This window comes from Petaurus breviceps, unplaced genomic scaffold (genome assembly GCF_028583685.1).
Source record: "Petaurus breviceps papuanus isolate PSGF00001 unplaced genomic scaffold, PetGlider_PUasm1.0 38, whole genome shotgun sequence".
In the NCBI taxonomy this organism is placed as follows: domain Eukaryota; kingdom Metazoa; phylum Chordata; class Mammalia; order Diprotodontia; family Petauridae; genus Petaurus; species Petaurus breviceps.
In genome coordinates, this window is record NW_027186304.1 from 96,330,803 (window position 1) to 96,351,325 (window position 20,523).

At 37.7% G+C, this 20,523-nt stretch overlaps 1 protein-coding gene across 3 annotated transcripts in view; it reads right to left on the reverse strand.

Moving 5' to 3' along the window:
- Window positions 1-19,809, reverse strand: part of IMPA1 (inositol monophosphatase 1) — a 50,640-nt gene extending 30,831 nt beyond the window's left edge. Inside the window, exons 1-4 of one of the 3 annotated variants that reach the window (XM_069100192.1) lie at window positions 11,257-11,367; window positions 8,046-8,102; window positions 2,621-2,689; window positions 1,942-2,075 (exon numbers count right to left, since the gene is read on the reverse strand). In XM_069100192.1, coding sequence (XP_068956293.1) covers window positions 1,942-2,075; window positions 2,621-2,683 — 197 coding nt within the window. In that variant the 5' untranslated portion in view covers window positions 2,684-2,689; window positions 8,046-8,102; window positions 11,257-11,367. Of the gene's footprint in view, window positions 1-1,941; window positions 2,076-2,620; window positions 2,690-8,045; window positions 8,103-11,256; window positions 11,416-19,681 lie in introns of those variants that run through there. The other 2 variants (XM_069100190.1, XM_069100191.1) reach the window with 2 other exon arrangements.
- Window positions 19,810-20,523: the final 714 nt, after the last annotated feature.

Sequence of the window (20,523 nt, forward strand, 5' to 3'; positions counted from 1 at the left end):
ATTTAAAACTCAAAAATTTGTGGAACTGAATGTTGTAAACTAAAAATAAATGAAGACATTTTTAAAATTTTTTTAAAAAAGGATAGGTGGCACAGTGAATAGAGTACTGGCCCTGGAGTCAGAGGACCTGAGTTCAAATCTGGCCTCAGATACTTAACACTTGCTAGCTGCATGACTTTGGGCATGTCACTTACCCCAAATGCCTTGCCCTCCCCCCACCAAAATTAAAAACAAAAAGGATAAGAATATTAAATGCTACTAAGTTCACTTTACTTTCATTTTCCTAAAAACATTTCACAAATTCAGCAGTCTACTCTCACAAAATCTAACAAACTTAGATCACAGATTTAGAATTGGAATTGGTACCTAGTTCAATGTCTTAATTTTACAAATGAATAAATGAAAGCCTGAGAGGTGACTTGCCTAGTGTTATATTGGCCAAGTTGGGATTTTGAACCCAATTCCTCTAACCGCATATCCACCACTCTTTCTGCCTGTTCCTCTGTTATTGTTCCCCTTTATTCCTGAAAGATCTGTAAGAACACAGATCCGATTCTGTGTTGGTCCAAGTTCTTACACAGACAGTAGGACTCAATATAAATGCAAAGTTAAGGTGAGTCAGAGTTCAAGGAGCTAAAAAGTACATCAGGTATGAAGAAGAAAATATAAAGAACATCAAAAACACAGAAACGAGAATCATCCTGAAATCAAACTCAAGGTACTATGTGTATGACACCTGGCCTGGATCTGTCTAAAATATGGAGGTGTCTTACGTAAATAACTATGTGCCCTCCGTCAGGGGGTCTCCATCCTTTTATAAAACTTCCTTTTGTACTTCAATTCAGTGGCATTCACTTGGCCTAGAGTAGGTCTGGTAGAGGGCTACCTTGTGGTGACACAAAAAAAGGATGTAACATTTAATAAAAGGGGGGAGACTTAGATAAATGCAAAGGAAAGATCCAGACAAAATTCTATGAGAAATCTAGGGACTGAATCATGCAGCTAATTACCAAAATTATCCTGGGCAAGTCACTTCACCTTTGTCTTCAAATTTCCTTATCTTTAAAATGAGGGACTTGAACCAGAGGCCTCTCAGGTATCTTCCAGCTCTAATTCTATGACCCTTTTTTAAAGCTCTTTTTCCCAGCTTCTACTAGAATTGTTTCCTTCTTTGTACTGGTATCCCCAGAGGCCAGCACTGCCTGGAACACAATAGATATCTAATAAATATCTGCTGACTGTTAGCTCAGGGTATAGTTTTTGTTCTTGCAAAGAGGTTGTGAAGCAGGTACAAATAAATACTGGTAAAGGAAACCAAGGTTTGACTCACTTGCATGGTGGTAACTGCATATTCACTCCTCTCTCTTCCTCATAAAGCCAATCCCTTCTACCTGCAACATGAAAGTCTTCCAGCCTTGATTTGAAACTCATCTCTCTCCTCCCTAATAGTTAAAACTTCTCCCTCTTTCCTGGGTACTTTTCAGGCTGTAAAATGTATCTGAGTTGTCATTTTCCCTCCACAAAAGGCTCCATTTGTCCATATCATCCTTCCAGTTTCTTTCAAGGGTCAAAGATAGACAGATTGGGCTTATACTAAATTATGTAATATAAATTATATATATTCTTATAATAAATTATTACACTGCAAAAATATGATAGCAAAATTTGAATGGAGAGGCCCCACAGCCTAACGGATAGAAAGCTGGCTAAAGTCAAAGTGATCTGGGTTCAAATCCCAGCTCTCCCACACACTCGCTGTGCTGCCCGAGTGGGTCATTTAACTACTTGATACCACAAGCAACACTCTAAGAGAGCAAGTGGTAAAATAATTTCCAATCTGCATTGGTACGTGGAATTTCCAAAAAAAAGTTCCAAGGAATTTAATTATGCCTCCATTTGTTTTCATTTCTGCATTATTTATACTTGAAATTGAAGAAATACCTGTGGGAAGGAAACCTCTCTTTTATGGCAGAAAGCATCATTTTTTCAACCTTTTGGTCAGTGGCTGTAACCAGATCTGCTGGAGAACTCTTCATCATGACAGCCATCTCATTTTTTAAAGCTTCCCGAATCACCTAAAGAGATTGTTGTTAGTAAACACATGGAAAAGAGAACAACAACTTAAAATCAGAAAAAAACACAAATGGTATATGAAACATGAAACTAGTACTCAATGATACCCATAGTATCAACCCTTAATATACATAAAATTAGCCTTCAGAGGTTGTGGAAGAAAGGTTACTGCTGGAAGGAACCTTAAAGATGAGTTACAGATGATGAAACTGAGGTCTAGAGAAAAAAATAATTTACTAAACAGATGGCTAATTAGTGGAAGAGTTGAAACTAGAAAATCCTATCATCTGATTACTAATCCAGGCTCTTTCGAAGACATGATAATTATAAATTCATGAGTTTCTAAAACTGAGTCCTTTTTTAGATTTGGCGCTGTCATTTTTTTATATATGGTAGTAGTTTTTTAATCCAGGAGGTGGAACATTCATTTCTTTGAATTCAAAAGTGTTATTTAGCCAAAATAAAAGTGAACTTCGTTAATTTTTTTAAAGTCTCATTTAAAATAGCAACATAAATTGTGTACCCATCCATATATGATCCAATTTACCTCTCCGGCTTTTCTTGCTAGGGTTATTGCATAATCCATGCATTCTTGCCAAGGATCAGCCATCTTCTCCTGCATATATTTAAAGACAGTATATAAAACAGTTACAAATTCCCAAAAGTCTTAATCCCAAATGATGAATATGCTGTTCAAAAGTTAGCCCCCAAAACACCCTTTGATTGCAGATTCACCACCTTCCCCATCTAAGAATTCACAAATTTTTAAGATACCTTCTATATTCACATTACTTTAAAGATAACATAACCCTCTAATTTTACAGTTTAGGTAACAAAGGCCTAGAGAGGTAGAGTGACTTGCTAGGATGGGGCAAAATCAGGATGTTTTTTTCTACTACCCCATAATGCTTGACCAAGTTCAAAGGATGCTTGACCAAGCTCAGGGGCTTATTGAAATTTTTTTCCAAAATTTATTAGTTATTTTTTAGCTTTTTTTTTTTAATTCTGAGTTCCAAATTCTCTCCTTCCATCCAGCCCTCCTCAACCATTAAAAAAAGCAAGAGACATATAAATTATACATGGGAAATTATGAAAGATATTTCTATAATAGCCATATAGCAAAAAAGCAAGAAATATTTAAAAAGAAAAAATATACTTCAATATGCACTGAGTTCACAAATTTTCTTAGATGTGGATAGCATTTTTCATCATGAATCCTTTGTAATTATCTTAAATCACAGCATTGATCAGAGTAAGTCTTACACGAGTTGATCATCATTACAATGCTGCTACTACTGTGTACAATGATTTCTTGATCCTGCTAATAATTTCACTTTGGATCAGTTCATATAGGTCTTTCCAGGTTTTTCTGAAACCATCCTGCTCCTAATTTCTTATAACACAATAGTACTCCATCACAATCATACAGCATAACTTATCAAGCCATTCCCCAATTGACAGGCATCCCTTCACTTTTCAATTCTTTGCCACCACTTAAAGAGCTGGTATAAGTAGTTTTGTACATATTCCCTTTTTTTTGATCTTGGAATACAGATTTAGTATCAGTGTTCCTGGGTCAAAGGGTATGCAGTTTTGTAGCCTTTTGGGCATAGTTACAAATTCCCTAGAATGGTTGGACCAGTTCACAACTCCAACAGTACATTAGTGTCCCTGTTTTCTCACACCCCCTCCAGAATTTTTCATTTTCCTTTTGTCAAGTTAACCAATGTGAAAGGCATGAGGTGAGAACTCAGGTTTTAATTTTCATCTCTCTAATCAATAGTATTTAGACTTTTTCATATGACTAAAGATAACACTGATTTCTTCTTCTGAAAACTGCCCATTCGTGTTCTTTAGTCATTTATCAACAGAGGAATAGCTATTTTTTTTTTTACAAATTTAACTAAGTTCCCTATATATTTCAAATATGAGGTCTTTATTAGAGAACCTTGCTGTAAAAATTATTTACCAGTTTCTTGCTTTTCTCTTAATTTTGGCTGCACAGATTTTGTTTGTGTAAAACCCTTATTTTCACATACACAATATTATCCATTATACTTGCTATATCTTTTGTTTGGTCATTAAGTCTTCCCTTATCCATAAATCTGACAGGTAATATTTTCTATGATAATTTGCTTATATCACTTTTTGTATCTAAATCACATACCCATTTTGCCCTTATTTTGGTATATGAGGTAAAATGTTAGTCTATGCCTATTTCTGCTAAACTGCTTTCTAGTTTTCCCAGCAATTTTTGTCAAATAGTGAATTCTTCCACCTAAAACCTTGGGTCTCTGGATTTATCAAACACTAGATTACTAGGCTACTATACTACTTATCATTTTAAGATAAGCTCCACTGATTCCTATGCTTTCTAATATTTTTAATAGGAATGTGTGCTGTATTTTGTCAAAAGATTTTTCTTCATCTATTGAGATAATAGGATTTTTGGTTTTTTTTGTTACTGATATGGTCAATTACACTAATACTAAACCAGACCTGCATTCCTGATATAAATCCCACCAGTCAGAATGTATGATCTTTTTAATATGTTGCTGTCATTTCCTTGCTAGTATTTTACTTAAAATTTTTACATGGATGTTTATTAGGGAAAATGGTTTATGATTTTCTTAATGTTTTTGCTCCTTTCAATTTTTATTCAGTTTTCTCTGGAGGTCTATCATATCCAAGCTTTCTAAAATTTTATTCACCTCCGTAACTTCTTTCTTATTTATTTTATTGTTACATTTATCTAGCTCTGGGAGGGGAACACCGAGGCCCCTAAATAATATAGCTGTACTATTTCCTCCTGTAACTTTTTTAAACTTTTCTCTTAATTTAGATGCTGTGCTATTTTTGGTATACATAATTACTACTGATATTACTTCACTGTCTATGTACCTTTTATCAATGTGTAGTTACCCTGGTTATTCTTTTAACTAGGTCTAATTTTGCTTTTGATTTGTCTGACAACATGAATGCTAACTCTACTTTTTTCTTCATTTCAGAAGAAACCTAATAAATTCTGTTCCAGCTTCTTATTTTAATTCTGTGTGTGTCCTTGTTTCAAATGTGTTTTGATCATGGTTTCTAAGCCATTCTGCTATTCACTTCTATTTTATACGTGAGTTCATCCCATTCACAGTTATAATTACTGTGTATCTCTCCATCTTTTCTATTTATCCTTCTGTTTTTACCTTGTCCCTCCTCAAAAGTCTGTTTTGCTGCTGACTACTGCCTCCCTCAATCCACTCTCTCTTTTACCACCACTCCCCTTCCTCTTATCTTCTTCCCTACTTCCCTATCAGGTAAGATGGATTTCTATTCCCAATGGGGTGTGTGTATATTCTTCCCTCTTTCAACCAGTTCCTATGCAAGTGAAGTTCATTTCCAATTATCCCTATCCCCATAAAAGCTCTTCCTTGTACAGCCTTTTGATGTGAGATAATTTTCCCCATTCTTCCTCTCCCTTCCCTCTTCTCCCAGTGAATCCCTCTTTTTCATCCCTTCACTTTTTTTTTTGGTGAATATCCCGAAATAATTGACTAACATCCATGCCCTCTATGTGGACTCCTTCAAACTGCCCTAAAAATATTCTCATAGAAGAATGTAAATAGTTTAACCTTATTAAATCCCTTATGATCTCTTTCATGTTTACCTTTTTATGCTTCCCTTGAGTCTTGTGTTTGAAAGTCAAATTTTCTATTTGGCTCTGGTCTTTTCATCAGAAATGCTCGAAAATCTTCTGTTTCATTAAGTGATTTTTTTCCCCCCAAAAGAGTATACTCAGTATTGCTAGGTAGTTTATTCTTGGTTGTAATCCTAGCTCCTTTGGCTTCTAGAATATCAGATTCTAAACCTTCTGTTTCTTTAACACAAAAACTGCTAAATACTGTGTGATTCTAACTATAGTTCTATTATATTTAAATTTCTTTCTGGCAGCTTACAATATTTTCTCCCTGACCTGGGAGCTCTGGAATTTGTCTAGAATATTCCTAGGGACCTTCATTTTGGAATCTCTTTCAGGTAACAATCAGTAGATTCTTCCAATTTCTATCTTACCTTCTAGTTCTAAGCTACTGGGGCAGTTTTTTTTTCACATTTTCTTGAAATATGATGTCTAGACTTTTTTTTCATCATTGCTTTTAGGTAGTCCAATAATTCTTAAATTATGTTTCCTTGATCTAATTTTAAGGCCAATCATTTTTCCAATGAGGCATTTTATTTTTTCTTCTATTTTTTTTATTCTTTTGACTTTATGGTTTCTTGAAGTCTCATAGAATCACTAGCTTGCACTTGCCCAATTGTTCCTTCTAAGGAGTTCTTTTCTTCAGTGAATTTTTGTTCTTTTACTATTTGAAAAAGCCAATTCTGGGGCAGCTAGGTGGCACTGTGAATAGAGCATGAGGCCTGGAGTCAGGAGGACCTGAGTTCAAATCCAGCCTCAGACATTTAACATACACACACACAAAAAACTAGCCATGTAACCTTGGGCAAGTCACTTAACCGTAACTGCCCCACCTTCCCTTCTCAAAAAAAAAAAAAAAAAAGGCCAATTCTGTTTTTTGAGATATTGTTTTCTTCAGTATTTTTTGGGCTTCTTTTACCAAGCTGTTAATTTTCATTTCATAATTTCCCTGCATTACTGGCTTTGTTTGCAGCTGTTTTCATCTTGTTGTCTTCTGAGTTTGTATCTTGATCTTTCCTGTCACCATAGTAGCTTTTTATGGTCAGATTCTTTTTCTGTTGCTTGCTTTTTTTTCTAGTCTATTTCTTGACTTTGAACTTTATGTTAAAGTTGGGCTCAGCTCACCTAGAAATGAGAAGGTACCACGCCAAGCTTCAGGCTATTTTCAGAGCTAGTTCTCAGGGTCTGCTTCCAAGGTGATGCGATTCAGGGAAAGGTGTGGTCATTGCTCTCCTGGTCTATACTCTGGTCCTTAGTGACCCTGTATCCCTGAAGCCACAAGTACTAGCACTCCCCAGGGCCCTGGAACTGGGACCAGGGTCCCTGTTCCCCTGAAGCCACAAGCACCAACACTCCTCTCTGCCCTGGAATTGTGAACCAGAATTGCTTATGGACAATGAAGTTGCCAAACAGCACCAGGTCTTGTACCCAATGCTAGCAAAAAGTTCCTGTCATCTTCTTCTGACCTGTTGTCTGATCCTCTTACTGTCTCTAGGCTGAGAGCTCTGGACAGCAGTAGGCACCTCCAAAGCCCACCCCACTGGTGCTACCACTGTGTGCACTTTGGGCCTACCACTATGCCACAACCTGGAGTCATAGACCTTTCCTGCTGACTACCTAAGCTGTCTTTGACTAGAAAAATGTCTTACTCTGATATTTTGTTGGTTATGCAATTCAGAATTTGATTTAATGTGTTACATTAAAATCATTTGGAGGGTAATGTCAGGAGTGTTCCCAGTTAGCAGGGTTGTTTCCTCTACATCTTGGCTCCACCTCTCAGACCATTCATTGAGATTTAAACCAGGTACCTGTAGAGACCTTAATAATTCTTCCAACTTATTAAAGATATTATTTTAGTGCAGATAATAGAATATTTTCATAGTTGAAAATATTCATAGTATCTCAAAAGGTGCCAGAGAATGGGGAACAAAAGGAAATAGTAGAGATTCAATAAATATTCTAAAGGTGGGTATATATCAGTCAGATCAAAATCAAATACAAATGGATTCCTGGCTGCATACTGATTTAGAAAGTCACAAATTTGGGGCGGCTAGGTGACGCAGTGAATAGAGCACTGGCCCTGCAGTCAGAAGGACCTGAGTTCAAATCCAGCCTCAGATGCTTGATCACACTTATTAGCCGTGGGACCTTGGGCAAGTCATTTAACCCCAATTGCCCTGCCTTCCCCCTCCAAAAAAGGCAAAAAAAAAAAAAAGCCACAAATTAACATTATCTATGTTGTACTGTATTTTCATTTATTTTGTTAAAATTTCTCATTCTATACCTTAATCTGGTTCCCTGTCCAACTGGAGAGTTTTGTGGGGCTTCAAGTTTGACACCTCTAGTGTAAGAAGTAAGAGAAAAGGAGAAAAAAAACACAAAAGCAAGTTGAGAATATTAGAAAATAAAGGAAATGTATGAAATGTATGAAAAAAGGAAAAATGGAGTTTATAAAAGTAACATCTATGTTATACGGAGAAAAAGCATTTATGATACCTCTTCCACGAGGTCTGACTTTTGTTGACTTCTCCAGAGTGAAATCCTGAGGAAACTAAAAATAACTAACCAAAAACATAACCAAAATTTTAAAACACCACTTAGTACAATGAGTTTTCATAAGGTATCTGACACATGGTAGAACTGTCAAGTTGTTTATAAAGATGCAGGAATTTTCTCTTATGTGTAATTTTCTATGAAAGGATAATAAGCATAGTATTTCTACCTAAAGAGTAAATCACATATATCATATATGGCTAAAACTGTTACAATGGTACTGAATCATAGAAAGAAAAGAGGAGTAAAAGAACAGAGTTAAAGCAGAGAGGGGGCTAACAAGATTGTTTTCCTTCATGTTGTAATATATACATCCTGGAGCACTTCTTGGCTCTTCATAATCTATTCTAGCTCCAACCTTCCTTTTGGGCTTTCCTTGTTTCTTACTACACCCTGTAGTCTATATTTTAACCAAATTGGACAACTACTCACTGTCTGATAAAAAAAAAAAAACCTATATTGCCTTGGCTCTTCCCCTTTGCTCAAGCCTGTTCTTTGACCTGGAACCTGAAGGAAATGGGATGAGTCTACAATCAAATTTGTCAGTGAGCCTGGCTTTGATTCCCAGCAAAACTCAAGAACATGCTATTAAAGGGATAGTTAACAAGTATTTAGAAAGAGAAATAATATCCAAAGAACCACAGAATTTTTGAGGAGGAAGGAATTTCAGCAGCCATCTTGTCTAAGCCATATCATTAAGATATGTCTAACAGATGATCAGGCATCTAGGATAGGTATAGGATAGATAAATATCTATATCGAACTTCTACTTGAAGAGGCAGGAGGGGAGGAACTGTATGGAGATGTCTCATAGATCTATGTATCTAGTCCTATATACACCTCCCGAGCTTCATTCCTGCATCAAAAATACCTCTCAGACATATTAGACTCAACATGTCCAAAGCAGAACATGTTATATTTCCCTCAAAACCTACCCCTCTTCTAGATTTCTCTATTTCTAAAAAATGTACCACAATTCTGCCAGTTTCCCGGATTTGTATCCTGGGTATGTTATCCTTGACTCTTCACCCTACTTCAGTAACCTTATCCAATGAGTTACCAAATCTTGCTTCCACTTCCACAACATCTCTCAACTCTGAATCCTCTCTGCTAACAACACCTAACAGAGGTCTCTGATATTTGTTGTGTCTTATATACAATTATTTCACTTAATCCTTATAACAATCCTATTAGATAACTGCTTTTATTATCCCCATTTTAAGAGATGATGAAATCGAGACCAAGAAAGGTTAAGCCCAGGGTCACAAAACTGTTAAGTGTATGAAGCAGGATAAATTTGTAGTGGACCTCTTAATATGGCTGAAAAGACTTCCTCCAGCAGCATTTAACAGTATTCAAAAAGAAGCAGAAAAGGCAATGGTAGAACTAATCTAGGGTTGGGGTTTGGAAAGGGACAAATGGTGATAAAACCAGACGACAAGGAATTAGTATAAAATGGCATAAAGTTGAACTGTAGAATCAATATTTCAAAGAAGGGAAGAAAAGACTGAGAATGAGTGATGGCCTAGGAAAGCAAGAAAGGGTGAAATGACTAAAAGTTATTGTGAGACAGGAGCATGCGTGTGGCATATAGGGAGAAGTGGCAGGATGGTTTACAGAGAAAATAATTTCACAGTTATGGATTATGGAAGTAGTACACTTGTAGGAGATGATAAGATGAAGGTATGTATGGTATGGTTGTGGGTGTCTCAAGTGGAGGAAATATGAGGATAGATCACTGGAACTGAAGATGATGATGAACTAGGAAGCAAAGGTGTTTCTGAGGAGATAATATGGAGATAACATGAGTAAGGATAAGATGGTTCCAAAGTAGAGAAAGACTATGAATAAGGTATCTAACTCATTGAGAAATGAGAATGACCTAGGGCTGGTAGATAACAGCGATCAGGATCTAAATACAGTGATCTATATGAAGAAGAGATCGCTGAGTGATGGTGGTAGTTAATGGCAACTGGAAAAGCAAGGAGCAAGAAGCATGTTTACTCCTCCTGGTCCAGTATGTCAAGTGACAAAAGAGAAAATACACTCAATAATTCAAGAGAGTGGTCAGGGGCTGTCTTATGGATGGGGCTAGGTTTCTATAACACCAGGAAGACAAGACAGAGGAAGAAGTTTAACATAAATAGTTGGTTAACAAAACACTAAGTTTTCCAACAAGGTACAATTAGTAAAGAAAGGCAGACTGAGAAAGGAATTTAAGAGAGGGAGGATTGACATGGATGGGTAAGAAGGTGGTACCAGGGGAAGTTTTCACCTAGGCAGTCTAGGTCTAAATTACAGGGATTCTACAAGGAAAAGATAACCACATTCTTCACAGCAGTAGTAACTGTGCCCTATAACTCAGCTAAGAGTAGATGCAATTATCATTCCTAAGCAAAAGGTTTAAGTCGGGTAAGAATGGTATTAGTCAAGCTCACTTCTCCATAGTCTGCAGACTACTTTCTTCCCTGTTTTGAAAATTATGTCATTTTGTCTTTTTCTCCATCTTTCAAATATCACTGATAAGTTCAGCAATCATGTTCTTCATTTCTTTCAGTACCAAAGAACACAGGTCATTTGGACAAAGGGATCTGAATTCAGCATAGGTATCTAAGGTCTCTCTAATATCTACTTACTTATCTTGGGTACCAATTCCCCATTGACCTTTTTTGTTCTGTTTTTTCCAATCCAGAGTTTATTATACTTGGTGGAGAAAACAGAAAAAAAATTAAGAACTCTACTTTCTCTTTGTCAGATCATCTACACCTAAAAGCTATCTACTTCCTTCCTTGATCTCCTTTTCATCAATGTATATAAAAATATAAATTAAAAAAAAAAACTTTTTTTGCTTTCCTTGATAGCCTTACCTCATTCTGAGCTCTAGCATTTTTGACACTATTCTTACAGTAATATTCTATAATTTTATAACAATCCTCTATTACCTGCCCTTGCTTCCATCTTCTGTACATATTTTTTTAATAAATAAGTTGGTTGGTGAATTCCCTGTGTGCATCCACATCAGTCTCTCCAGACAACTCCTGTTTTTCCTTCATCACAAGAACTGTTTGCATTTGTGTCTTCAGACTTTCACTGTTGAATCGACTTCTGGGAACCAAGATGGCAAAGTAAACATTAAGTCACTATTACTCTCCCTTATTTACCTATTAAAAAAACAGAAAATGGGACCCCAGGAAAAATCCTGGAAAGTGGAGCCAGAGGAAAGACAGGGTGAAGCAGTCATTTAACCCAGGAAACTTGGAGGATCAGTAAGAAAGGTCTATCTCACTCAGATAAAAGAGGACCACATTCCAAGACAGGAAGCATCCCAGCAAACCAGCAACAAGCCCCACCTCAGCAAACCAGCAGAAGATCCCAAGCCCCAGAGTGGTAGAGCTGGCAAACACCAACATCAGGACCCCACCCCCCACCCCACACACCCTAGCATAGCCAGGGGAAGTGGCCACCACGTGCACAGGCACAGCCCTGGGTAGGCAGGCATCCCCCAGCGGCCAGACCTCCTCATGCTTCAGCACAGTTCTGCAGAGGCAGGTGTCCTCCAGAAGCCAGACCTCCATGTACTTCAGTGTAGCCCCAGGAAACAGAAAAACTCCACCTAGCCTCAGCACATGCCAGATACCACCATTAGGACCCCAACTCAACACCACGTAAGCTGCCAGACCCTACAGCTTCTAGCTGCTAGCACCTGAGTTCTTAGCACATAAAGCCAGTGACTAGACCCCTGGACCCCAGCACAAGAAGCTTGGGACAGCGCCCCCTGTGGCCCAGAAGTAGAGCTTAACTTTAAAAGCCAGGAAATAGGCAAAGAAAATTATCAAAATGCAAAAAAGAACACTGACCATAGACTATTTTTATGAGGACTGGGAAGATCAAAACACAAACACAAAAGAGGACAACATTGTCAATACACCTACATCTAAAACCTCAAAGGGGAATTTGAATCGATCTCAAGTCGAAAAAGCCTTCTTATAAGAACTCAAGAAGGATTTTAAAAGTCAAATAAATAAGAGAGGTAGAAGAAAAACTGGGAAAAGAAATGTGAGGTATGCAAGAGAGTTAACAGCTTGGACAAGGAAGGACAAAAAATGACTGAAGAAAACAACTCTTTAATAAGTAAAATTGGCCAAATGGAAAAGGCAATAAAAAAAGTTTTTAAATTTAGATCCAGGGCTAAATAACTGTAAAAATATCAGTTGCACAGGGGGGGTCCAAGCTAATATAATAAAAATGATAACTGTACCTAAATTACTTTACATATTCAATGCCATAATAATCAAACTACCAAAAAATCATTTTATAGAGCTAGAAAAAATGATAGCAAAATTCATCTGGAAAAAAAAGGTCCAGATATCAAGGGGATTAGTGAAAATGAATTCAAAGGAAGGTAGTCTAGCCATACCAGATATAAAACTGTATTATAAAGCATCAATCATCAAAACTACTTGGTACTGGCTAAGAAAGAAAGTAGTGGATCAGTGGAATAAATTAGGTACATAAGACACAGTAGTCAATGACTACAGTGATCTACTGTTTAATAAACCCAAAGATTCCAACTTCTGGAATAAGAACTCACTCTCTTACAAAAACTGCTGGGAAAACTAGAAAATACTATGGCAGAAACTAGGCATAGACCAATATCTTACACCATATTTCAAGATAAGGTCAAAATTGGTACATGATTAAGACATAAAGGGTGATTCTATAAGCAAATTAGGAGAGCAAGGAATAGTTCACCTGTCAGATCTAAATTGTCAGAAAAAATTTATGACCAAACAAGAGACAGAGAACATTAATGCAAAATGGATAATTTTGATTACATTAAATTAGAAAGGTTTTGCAGAAACAAAGTCAATGCAACCAAGATTAGAAGGTGTAATGTAATGCCAAGGAAAGGCAACTTCCCAAGGTTCAGAATACCAGCATAGGTGCTCTCCATTTTATTCAGTGACAAACCAAAAACAGAGAAGATCAAAACATGACATCATTCAAAATACAGCATTTACTAAATGTGATTAAATAATCTCCAAGTACTACCCCACCCCAGGACCTTCCAATCATTCAATCAATTACAAAGTCCCTGTTCTAAATACTACTCCACCCCTAGGCTGTACCTTCATTTAGTCCACCACAAAGCCCCTCTTCTCAAATGGAGATTAGTTTCCAAACATAAGTAAAGTACATTCATTTGTTCAACCATAGAACACAAAAAGGTCAAAAGTTCCCCACCCCTGGATCACAATTGAATCTACCCCAGAGTTACATCAAGTTTAAACACAGCACTTAATACCCAAAAGGAGGTCTTTTCTTCATCTTGACACAAGAGGCAAGTTCTCAGCAATCTTGGTTCCTGGGGAGACAAGGCTTAGCAAGGCCACAAGATACATTGCCAGTCCCTTCATTAATTCATCCTCTGTCTGTAGAACAGTCCTAGAACCCCTGAAAACATTAGCAAAACCCTCTCCCAGGATTTCTGTAAACATACAACAAGAAAATCCTTCTTCAGGGCTTCTGAACCAACAGAAAGGTTCCCAGACCCCTGCAACAACAGCACTGTCCTTCACCAGTGGACAGTATTCACTGTCTGCAGGACAGTCTCCAGACCCCTGCAACAACAGCGCTGTCCTTCACCAGTGGACAGTATTCACTCTCTGTCTGCAGGACAGTCTCAGGAGCTCTTAGCCAACAGCCAGGTTCCAGGACTTCTTCAACAAAAGGACTGTCTTTCACCAGATAAATCTGGCAAAACAACATCAAAACAGACAGACAAAGTACCAGCAAAACAGCCATGTCTCCTCAGTCCTTGGCAGCTCAGGGGGCAGGTCTCAAAAGTCCAGGGCAATTCAAAGTGGCCCCCAGCAATTCTATCAGTCTCTGTCTGCCTCCACGAGGTGCTGCTTCCAAAAAGTTCTTCTGCCTCTCTCCCTTCTCTCCAAATCTATGTCACCAGCTCCTCCCAGTTCGTGTCTCTCTTTTCAAGTCAACAAGTCCATCCCACAAGTGGGATTAACAAGCTCTGGGTTTTAACACAATCAATTTGAAAAACCAAGCCAATACAGGGGAATCTTTAAATGCCATTACTATCACAGAAAGGAAGCAGAAAGCTACGAAACAAGTTTTACAACCAGTGTCTCTGAGAAAAGTCTCATTTCTAGATTATATAGAGAAATGAGTCAAATTTATAAGAATACAAGTAATTCCCCCAATTGATTAAATGGTCAAAGGATATGAATAGGCAGTTTTCAGATGAAGTAATTAAAGCTATCTATAATCATATGAAAAAATGCTCTAAATCACTATTGATTGGAGAAATGCACATTAAAACAACTCTGAGGTACCACATCACACCTATCAGATTGGCTAACATGACAAAAAAAGAAAATGATAAATGCTGAAGATACAGGAAAATTAGAACACAAATGCATTGCTGCTGGAGTTGTGAAATGATCCAACCATTCTGGAGAACAATTTGGAACTATGCCCAAAGGACTATAAAACTTGGATCCAGCAAAAATACTTCTAGTCTGTATCCCAAAGATTTCATAAAAATGGGAAAAGCACCCACATGTCCAAAACTATTTATAGCAATTCTTTTTGTGGTACCAAAGAATTGGAAATTGAGGGGATGGCCAGCAATTGACAAATGGTTGTACAAGTTGCCTTATATGAATATAATGGAATACTATTGTTCCATAAGAAATGGTGAGCAGGCAGATTTCAGAACAACCTAGAAAGACTTACATGAACTGATGCAGTAAAATAAGCAGAACCAGGAGAACACTGTACACAGTAATAGCAACATGGTATGATGACCAACTCTGATGGACTTAGCTTTTCTCAGCAATGATCTAAGACAATTCCAAGACTAAAGATGGAAAATGCTATCCACAACCAGAGAAAGAACTATGGAGTCTGAATGAAGATTGAAGAATATTATTTTCTCTTTTGTTTTTTCTTACTTGTAGTTTTTCTCTTTGATTCTGATTCTTCTTTAAAACATGACTAATGTGGAAATATGTTTAATATTAGACTGTGTAAGATTACATGCCGTCTTAGGGAGGGTGGGAAATTTAGAACTTTAAATCTTAGAAAAGTGAATTTGAAAACTAAAAATAAATTTTTTAAGAAAAAATTTCACTGGGAGATTCTCATCCCTCCTGGGCTGCCTTCCCCTGTAGACATGGGTTCATTAAGAATAGTTTATGCCAAACTAACCCCAATTCCTTGTAACAGGATAATTAGATTGGTAGTTCAGAGGAATGACAAAGTCATTAATAAATGTCTTGCTAAAATTTCTGTACACAAAGTTTGCTTGCATTACTATCTTGTGTACAATGAGAAACATGAGCTAAATCATAGTATTTTTAAGTAGATTCAGATGTTCTATGATCAGGTCCAAAGATATGTGCCCAAACAGGCAGATGCTCCCAGGGTTCTCTTCTTGGTTCTACTCTAGTCATTTTTATCCACAACAGGTATAAAGGCATAGACAGCACACTTTAAAAACTGGCAAATGACACAAAATCGGGAGAGTAATAGATGAGAGCCAGGATTTAAACAGATCCCAAGCTAGAACAGGAAGTGTTTACTAGATTAAGATCCTAGCAAAATGAAATTTAATAGGGATGTGCATAAAATTCTATACTTGGTTTAAAATATCATCTGTATAGATATAAGACATGTGGTGAAACTCAATATTTAGCAGATTTCTGTTAACTGTAATACCAGATATCATTTGGTAAACATTTTTATTTTTTCTGTTTTCTCAAGTGTTTTGTATTTTGTTGATGCTAATATGAGATTACTTAAATTCTCAGTATGTCCTTGAGTATGTCAACCATATTTAATTTTTTTTTATTTATCTTAGTTTTCAACATTTATTTCCACAAGATTTTGAGTTCCAAATTTTCTCCCCATCTCTCCCCTACCCCCCACCCCAAGAAGGCAAGAATACTGATTACCCCTTCCCCCAGTCTTCCCTCTCTTCTATCCCTTTCTATCCCTCCTTACCCGTTTCCTCTTATTTTCTTGTAGGGCAAGATGGATTTCTATACCCCACTGCCTGTATATCTTATTTCCCAGGTCAACCATATTTAAATAATTTTTGTCATGATCCAATTTACAAATATCAGAGACAAAATTTTACTCATCTAGTTAAGATAACACATGAACTCTATTTTGGTTTTAAAATAGGTAATCACTATAAGCCTTGGGACCCTTATTTGTACTATTAGACTACTAACTGGCTGGATACATGGATCTCTTCACATGTTCTTTGCAGTACTTATAATCTGGAGAGAACAGAAAAGAAAAATTCAACATATTTCTATTTCTGCTTAACAAGTATATAATCTAGATATACTGTTCAACATCCAAATCATCTGGGATAGATTTTAACAACCAGAAACCCCAAATTTGGATGAACCTTATGATTCAGACTGTAATAATGATGCATAAGAGATCAGTAAGATGATCCTCCAATATACATTTAATAACTTAAACAGACGTAAGTGACCTTGTTCAAGACTTTAACTCATTCAAAAATCAAGGTCAACTTTTAGCTTCTAGATTACAAGGATGGAATCTTCCATAAGGGGATTCTAAAATGTTTAAAACATTGAACCTCCCCCGAGCATTAAGTATAAAAACTGTTTTTGGCATTATTGGTGGAGATCTGAAATAGACTGCACTTGTACTATGATTACAACTGGGTATATCAAATACTTTGCTTTTATTTTCGAATGTGAGTAAAGATAGTAAAACCTCCCACTACATTTCAGGGTAATATCAATTGCAGTGACCTCAAAGGAAATAACTCATTATAGAAAAGAAAAATAGGACACTGGTTAGTGTTTTAAAGTTCTTTCCCTCCTACTGAACATTATGTTTGGTTTAATTTGTCCAAAGACCAAAAGTGATGCAGATTTTGTCAAGGTGAAAAATCAAAGTAATGAAGGTTTTCTTTAACTGAAAAAATAAAAATTTTAAAATAAGTAAAGCTAAAAATAAAAAAGAGGTATCTGTGGGTCCTTGAATAAGAAAACGGATCAAAGACAAATGTTTTGAGGAATAACTGAATTTAACTGAAGGAACTATATTGTAATCTTTTTTTAAGTAACCAAAAATATTTGGGGAAACTACAAGGCAAAATTACCAAGAAATTGTCAATTAACCATTCACAAGTAACACCACTGAAATGACAACTTCTTTATGCCTTCCCTCATTCTCCTTTCCAAGAAATTATCTTTTTTTTCTCTCAACTTCTACATAGTACTTTATATCTCTTCTATTGCACTTACAATAACAATCCAGCAAGTATTTAAGTACCAACTATATGAAAGAAATTCACTGTTACATGCTAGAGATGAAAATGAAAAATGAAAAACAGATCCTGCCCATGGAGAGCTACTGGAACAATATAGCAAGAAAATAAATAAGTACATAGATGATAATTTGAGGATGGACAAAACACTAATAATCAACAGAATCAGGCAAGGCATCCTCTCAGAGATAACACATGACCATTTGCTCCCAGGAAGAGGGAGAAGTGAGGAAAGATATTCCAGGCAAAGGAAACAAACTGTACAAGAAATGGAGGCAGGAGATGGAATGCCAGGCTCAAGGAAAAGCTAATAAATCAGTTTGGCTAGAATGTAGAGTGCATTAGTGGGAAGAATGTTCATTAAATCTGGAAATATAGGCTGGAGTCTGACTGTGAGGGGTTTTACATGCTAATCTGAAAAAATATCTATATTTTATATTAGAGGCAAAACGGAGTTACTGAGAAAGGAAGTGATATGATCAGAAGACATGCTTTAGAAATACCAATTTGGCAGTTATGAGGGGATGGATGAATTGAAAATGTGAGAGAAGAGAAGCCAAGTGATATAGGAAGAGGGCAAATACAGGAAGTTAGAAGAGGAGCATAATAGTTGGGGTACTAGAAAGAGTGAAGCTAAAAAATAAAAGGGAAAGAAAATTAAAAAGTACCACTGAAATAAATGAAAACAAATGAAAAAAAGTACCAATGAAATAAATTTAAATAATACAGGGGAAAGAGCATTAGTTAGTTCAGAAGGGGGCAGAGACAAGCAGAGCTATTTTGTTCTAATATTGTTAAGCCTAATACACTTTAGACAAACTATGTAACATAAGTTCACAGTTTCATATATAACCACCTTTTCTGCATACTGAAATGTTCAATATTTTTATAATTAAGTTTATAATAAAAGATATTTTTAAAAAAATTTTATATCCAAGTGAGGTCTTAACAAGGTGGTGTCCTGTGAGTGAAAATAAGGGGAAAGACATGAGAGATGCAAAATGTCACATTTGAAAGTCTTTAGTCCAAACTTTTTTACCTGAGTGTCAAGGAAATAGTGACTATGCCAAGAGTATAGAGGTAATAAGTAGAGGAATCAGGCTTCTCGGCTTTTGCCAGGTCTGCCTCTCATTATCTTTGTTTGCACAGGCCACTGCCCTCAGCCCTATGACTTGCGCTGTGGGGATGTCCAATGTCACTGAACGAATGAAAGTTTTTTTTTTTTCCCAATTAAGACACAAGATTCAATAATTCAACAAGCATTTATAAATGCTTACTGTATGCAAAGTACAGGGGATACAGAGACAAAACCTTAAGGTCAATTTAAGCACTTCAGGAAAATGAGGTCCAGAGAGGTGAAGTGAATCGTCTAAGGTCACACGGGTTTAAAAAAAAAATCTGCCAACCAAAAAGTGAACCTCAGTACTGACTGACTCGGGAGCCCTTTCCAAGTATCACCTGTGGGTAGGGAGGAGGAGATCATCCGGGGACTGGGAAGGGCACGAAGTCCGACCCGGTCAACCCCACCAGCCCGCCCCACCCCCAAGCAGGGCAAAGGTGAGAGGTGGGGGACCAGAGGTCAGCGAACCCGGCCGGGAGAGACTGCGCAGAACGGAAAAGGCAAAGGTGGACGGGTGCGGGGTGCTGACCGGATTTATTGCGGGGCCACCCCCCCACCTCCCGCAGCGTTCCAGACAGCCCTCCATCCCCACTTCCCGCCCCGCAGCGGCCTCTCGATAACCTCGGACCCAGACCAGTTCTCGCAGGGTTCCAGACGTCATGACCTCCTTCGCGCCTCGCACAAACCCGCAGGGCGACCCCAGCCCCAGTACGCAGGCGCCAGAATGAGGCCGCCGCTGCCGGGCCCCCCCCCCTGTCCCCCAGCACGCCGCCCCCTTCCACAGTCCCCGAGAGTGGGCTAGAGGTGGGGGAGGGGAAGGAGGCAGCTAGGGAGTCCTCTTGCCGCGAGAGGCGGAGTTGAGAGTTTGGGGACTGGGGGTAGGGATGGTGAATTCAGTTCCAAATCTCACCTTCCAGTCTCTAGCTCCCTGCTGGCTCTCACTGATGCCCTTAGATTCCGTTCTTCCGGATCGGAAATCGTTCATCTTTGGGACAGGAAGTCCCGCCTTCCTCCTGGAATGTGCGTGGGGCGCGAGGTGCAGAAAGGTCTGCTTGAAGGCGGGTGGTGCTTCTGGAAGAACCCCGAGAGCGAGCAGCCTCCCCTGTCCGGCCTCTCGCCGTTGTGCCCCTTCCCCTTCCATCTCCTTCCCTTCTCCATTCCTCCTTTGTCCATCCTTAATCTGACCCCTCCTTCCTTCACTTTCTCCCATATGTCCCACTTGCTCTTTCTTCACCGAAGACCCAGTTCAAATCCACCTGACATTTACTTACTAGCCCTTAGATCCTGGGCAAGTCCTTTCTCCGCCAGCTGCCTCAGTTCCCTCATTTGTGAAATAGAAATTATAATAGCGGCTACCTTCAGGGTTGTTGTGAGGCCAAAATGAGATAATATTTTATAAGCCTTAAACCACGATATAAACGTTATTATCCCCAATACTCTCCATTAACCCCCAAATTTAGATGAATCATTCATTCAGCAGTCATGTATAATGGTAATGATAGGCAATGCAAATAGAACACAAAAATAAGTCAGTTGGGAGAAGTTATTTGCTCAATTTAGGCAGCAAAATTGCCAGATTTTGTGTCATATGGCAAAAAAATGGAACTGGTATTCCTTGGAAAGTTACTTTCATCTGCTTAATTTCACCTACTGTTGCTCTGCTTTGATAATCCCTTTGGTCTTCTGGCCAAAAAAAAAAATGAGGAGACAGTTAAAAGTGCTGTACAAATACAAAGTGTCTCAAAATTCTTA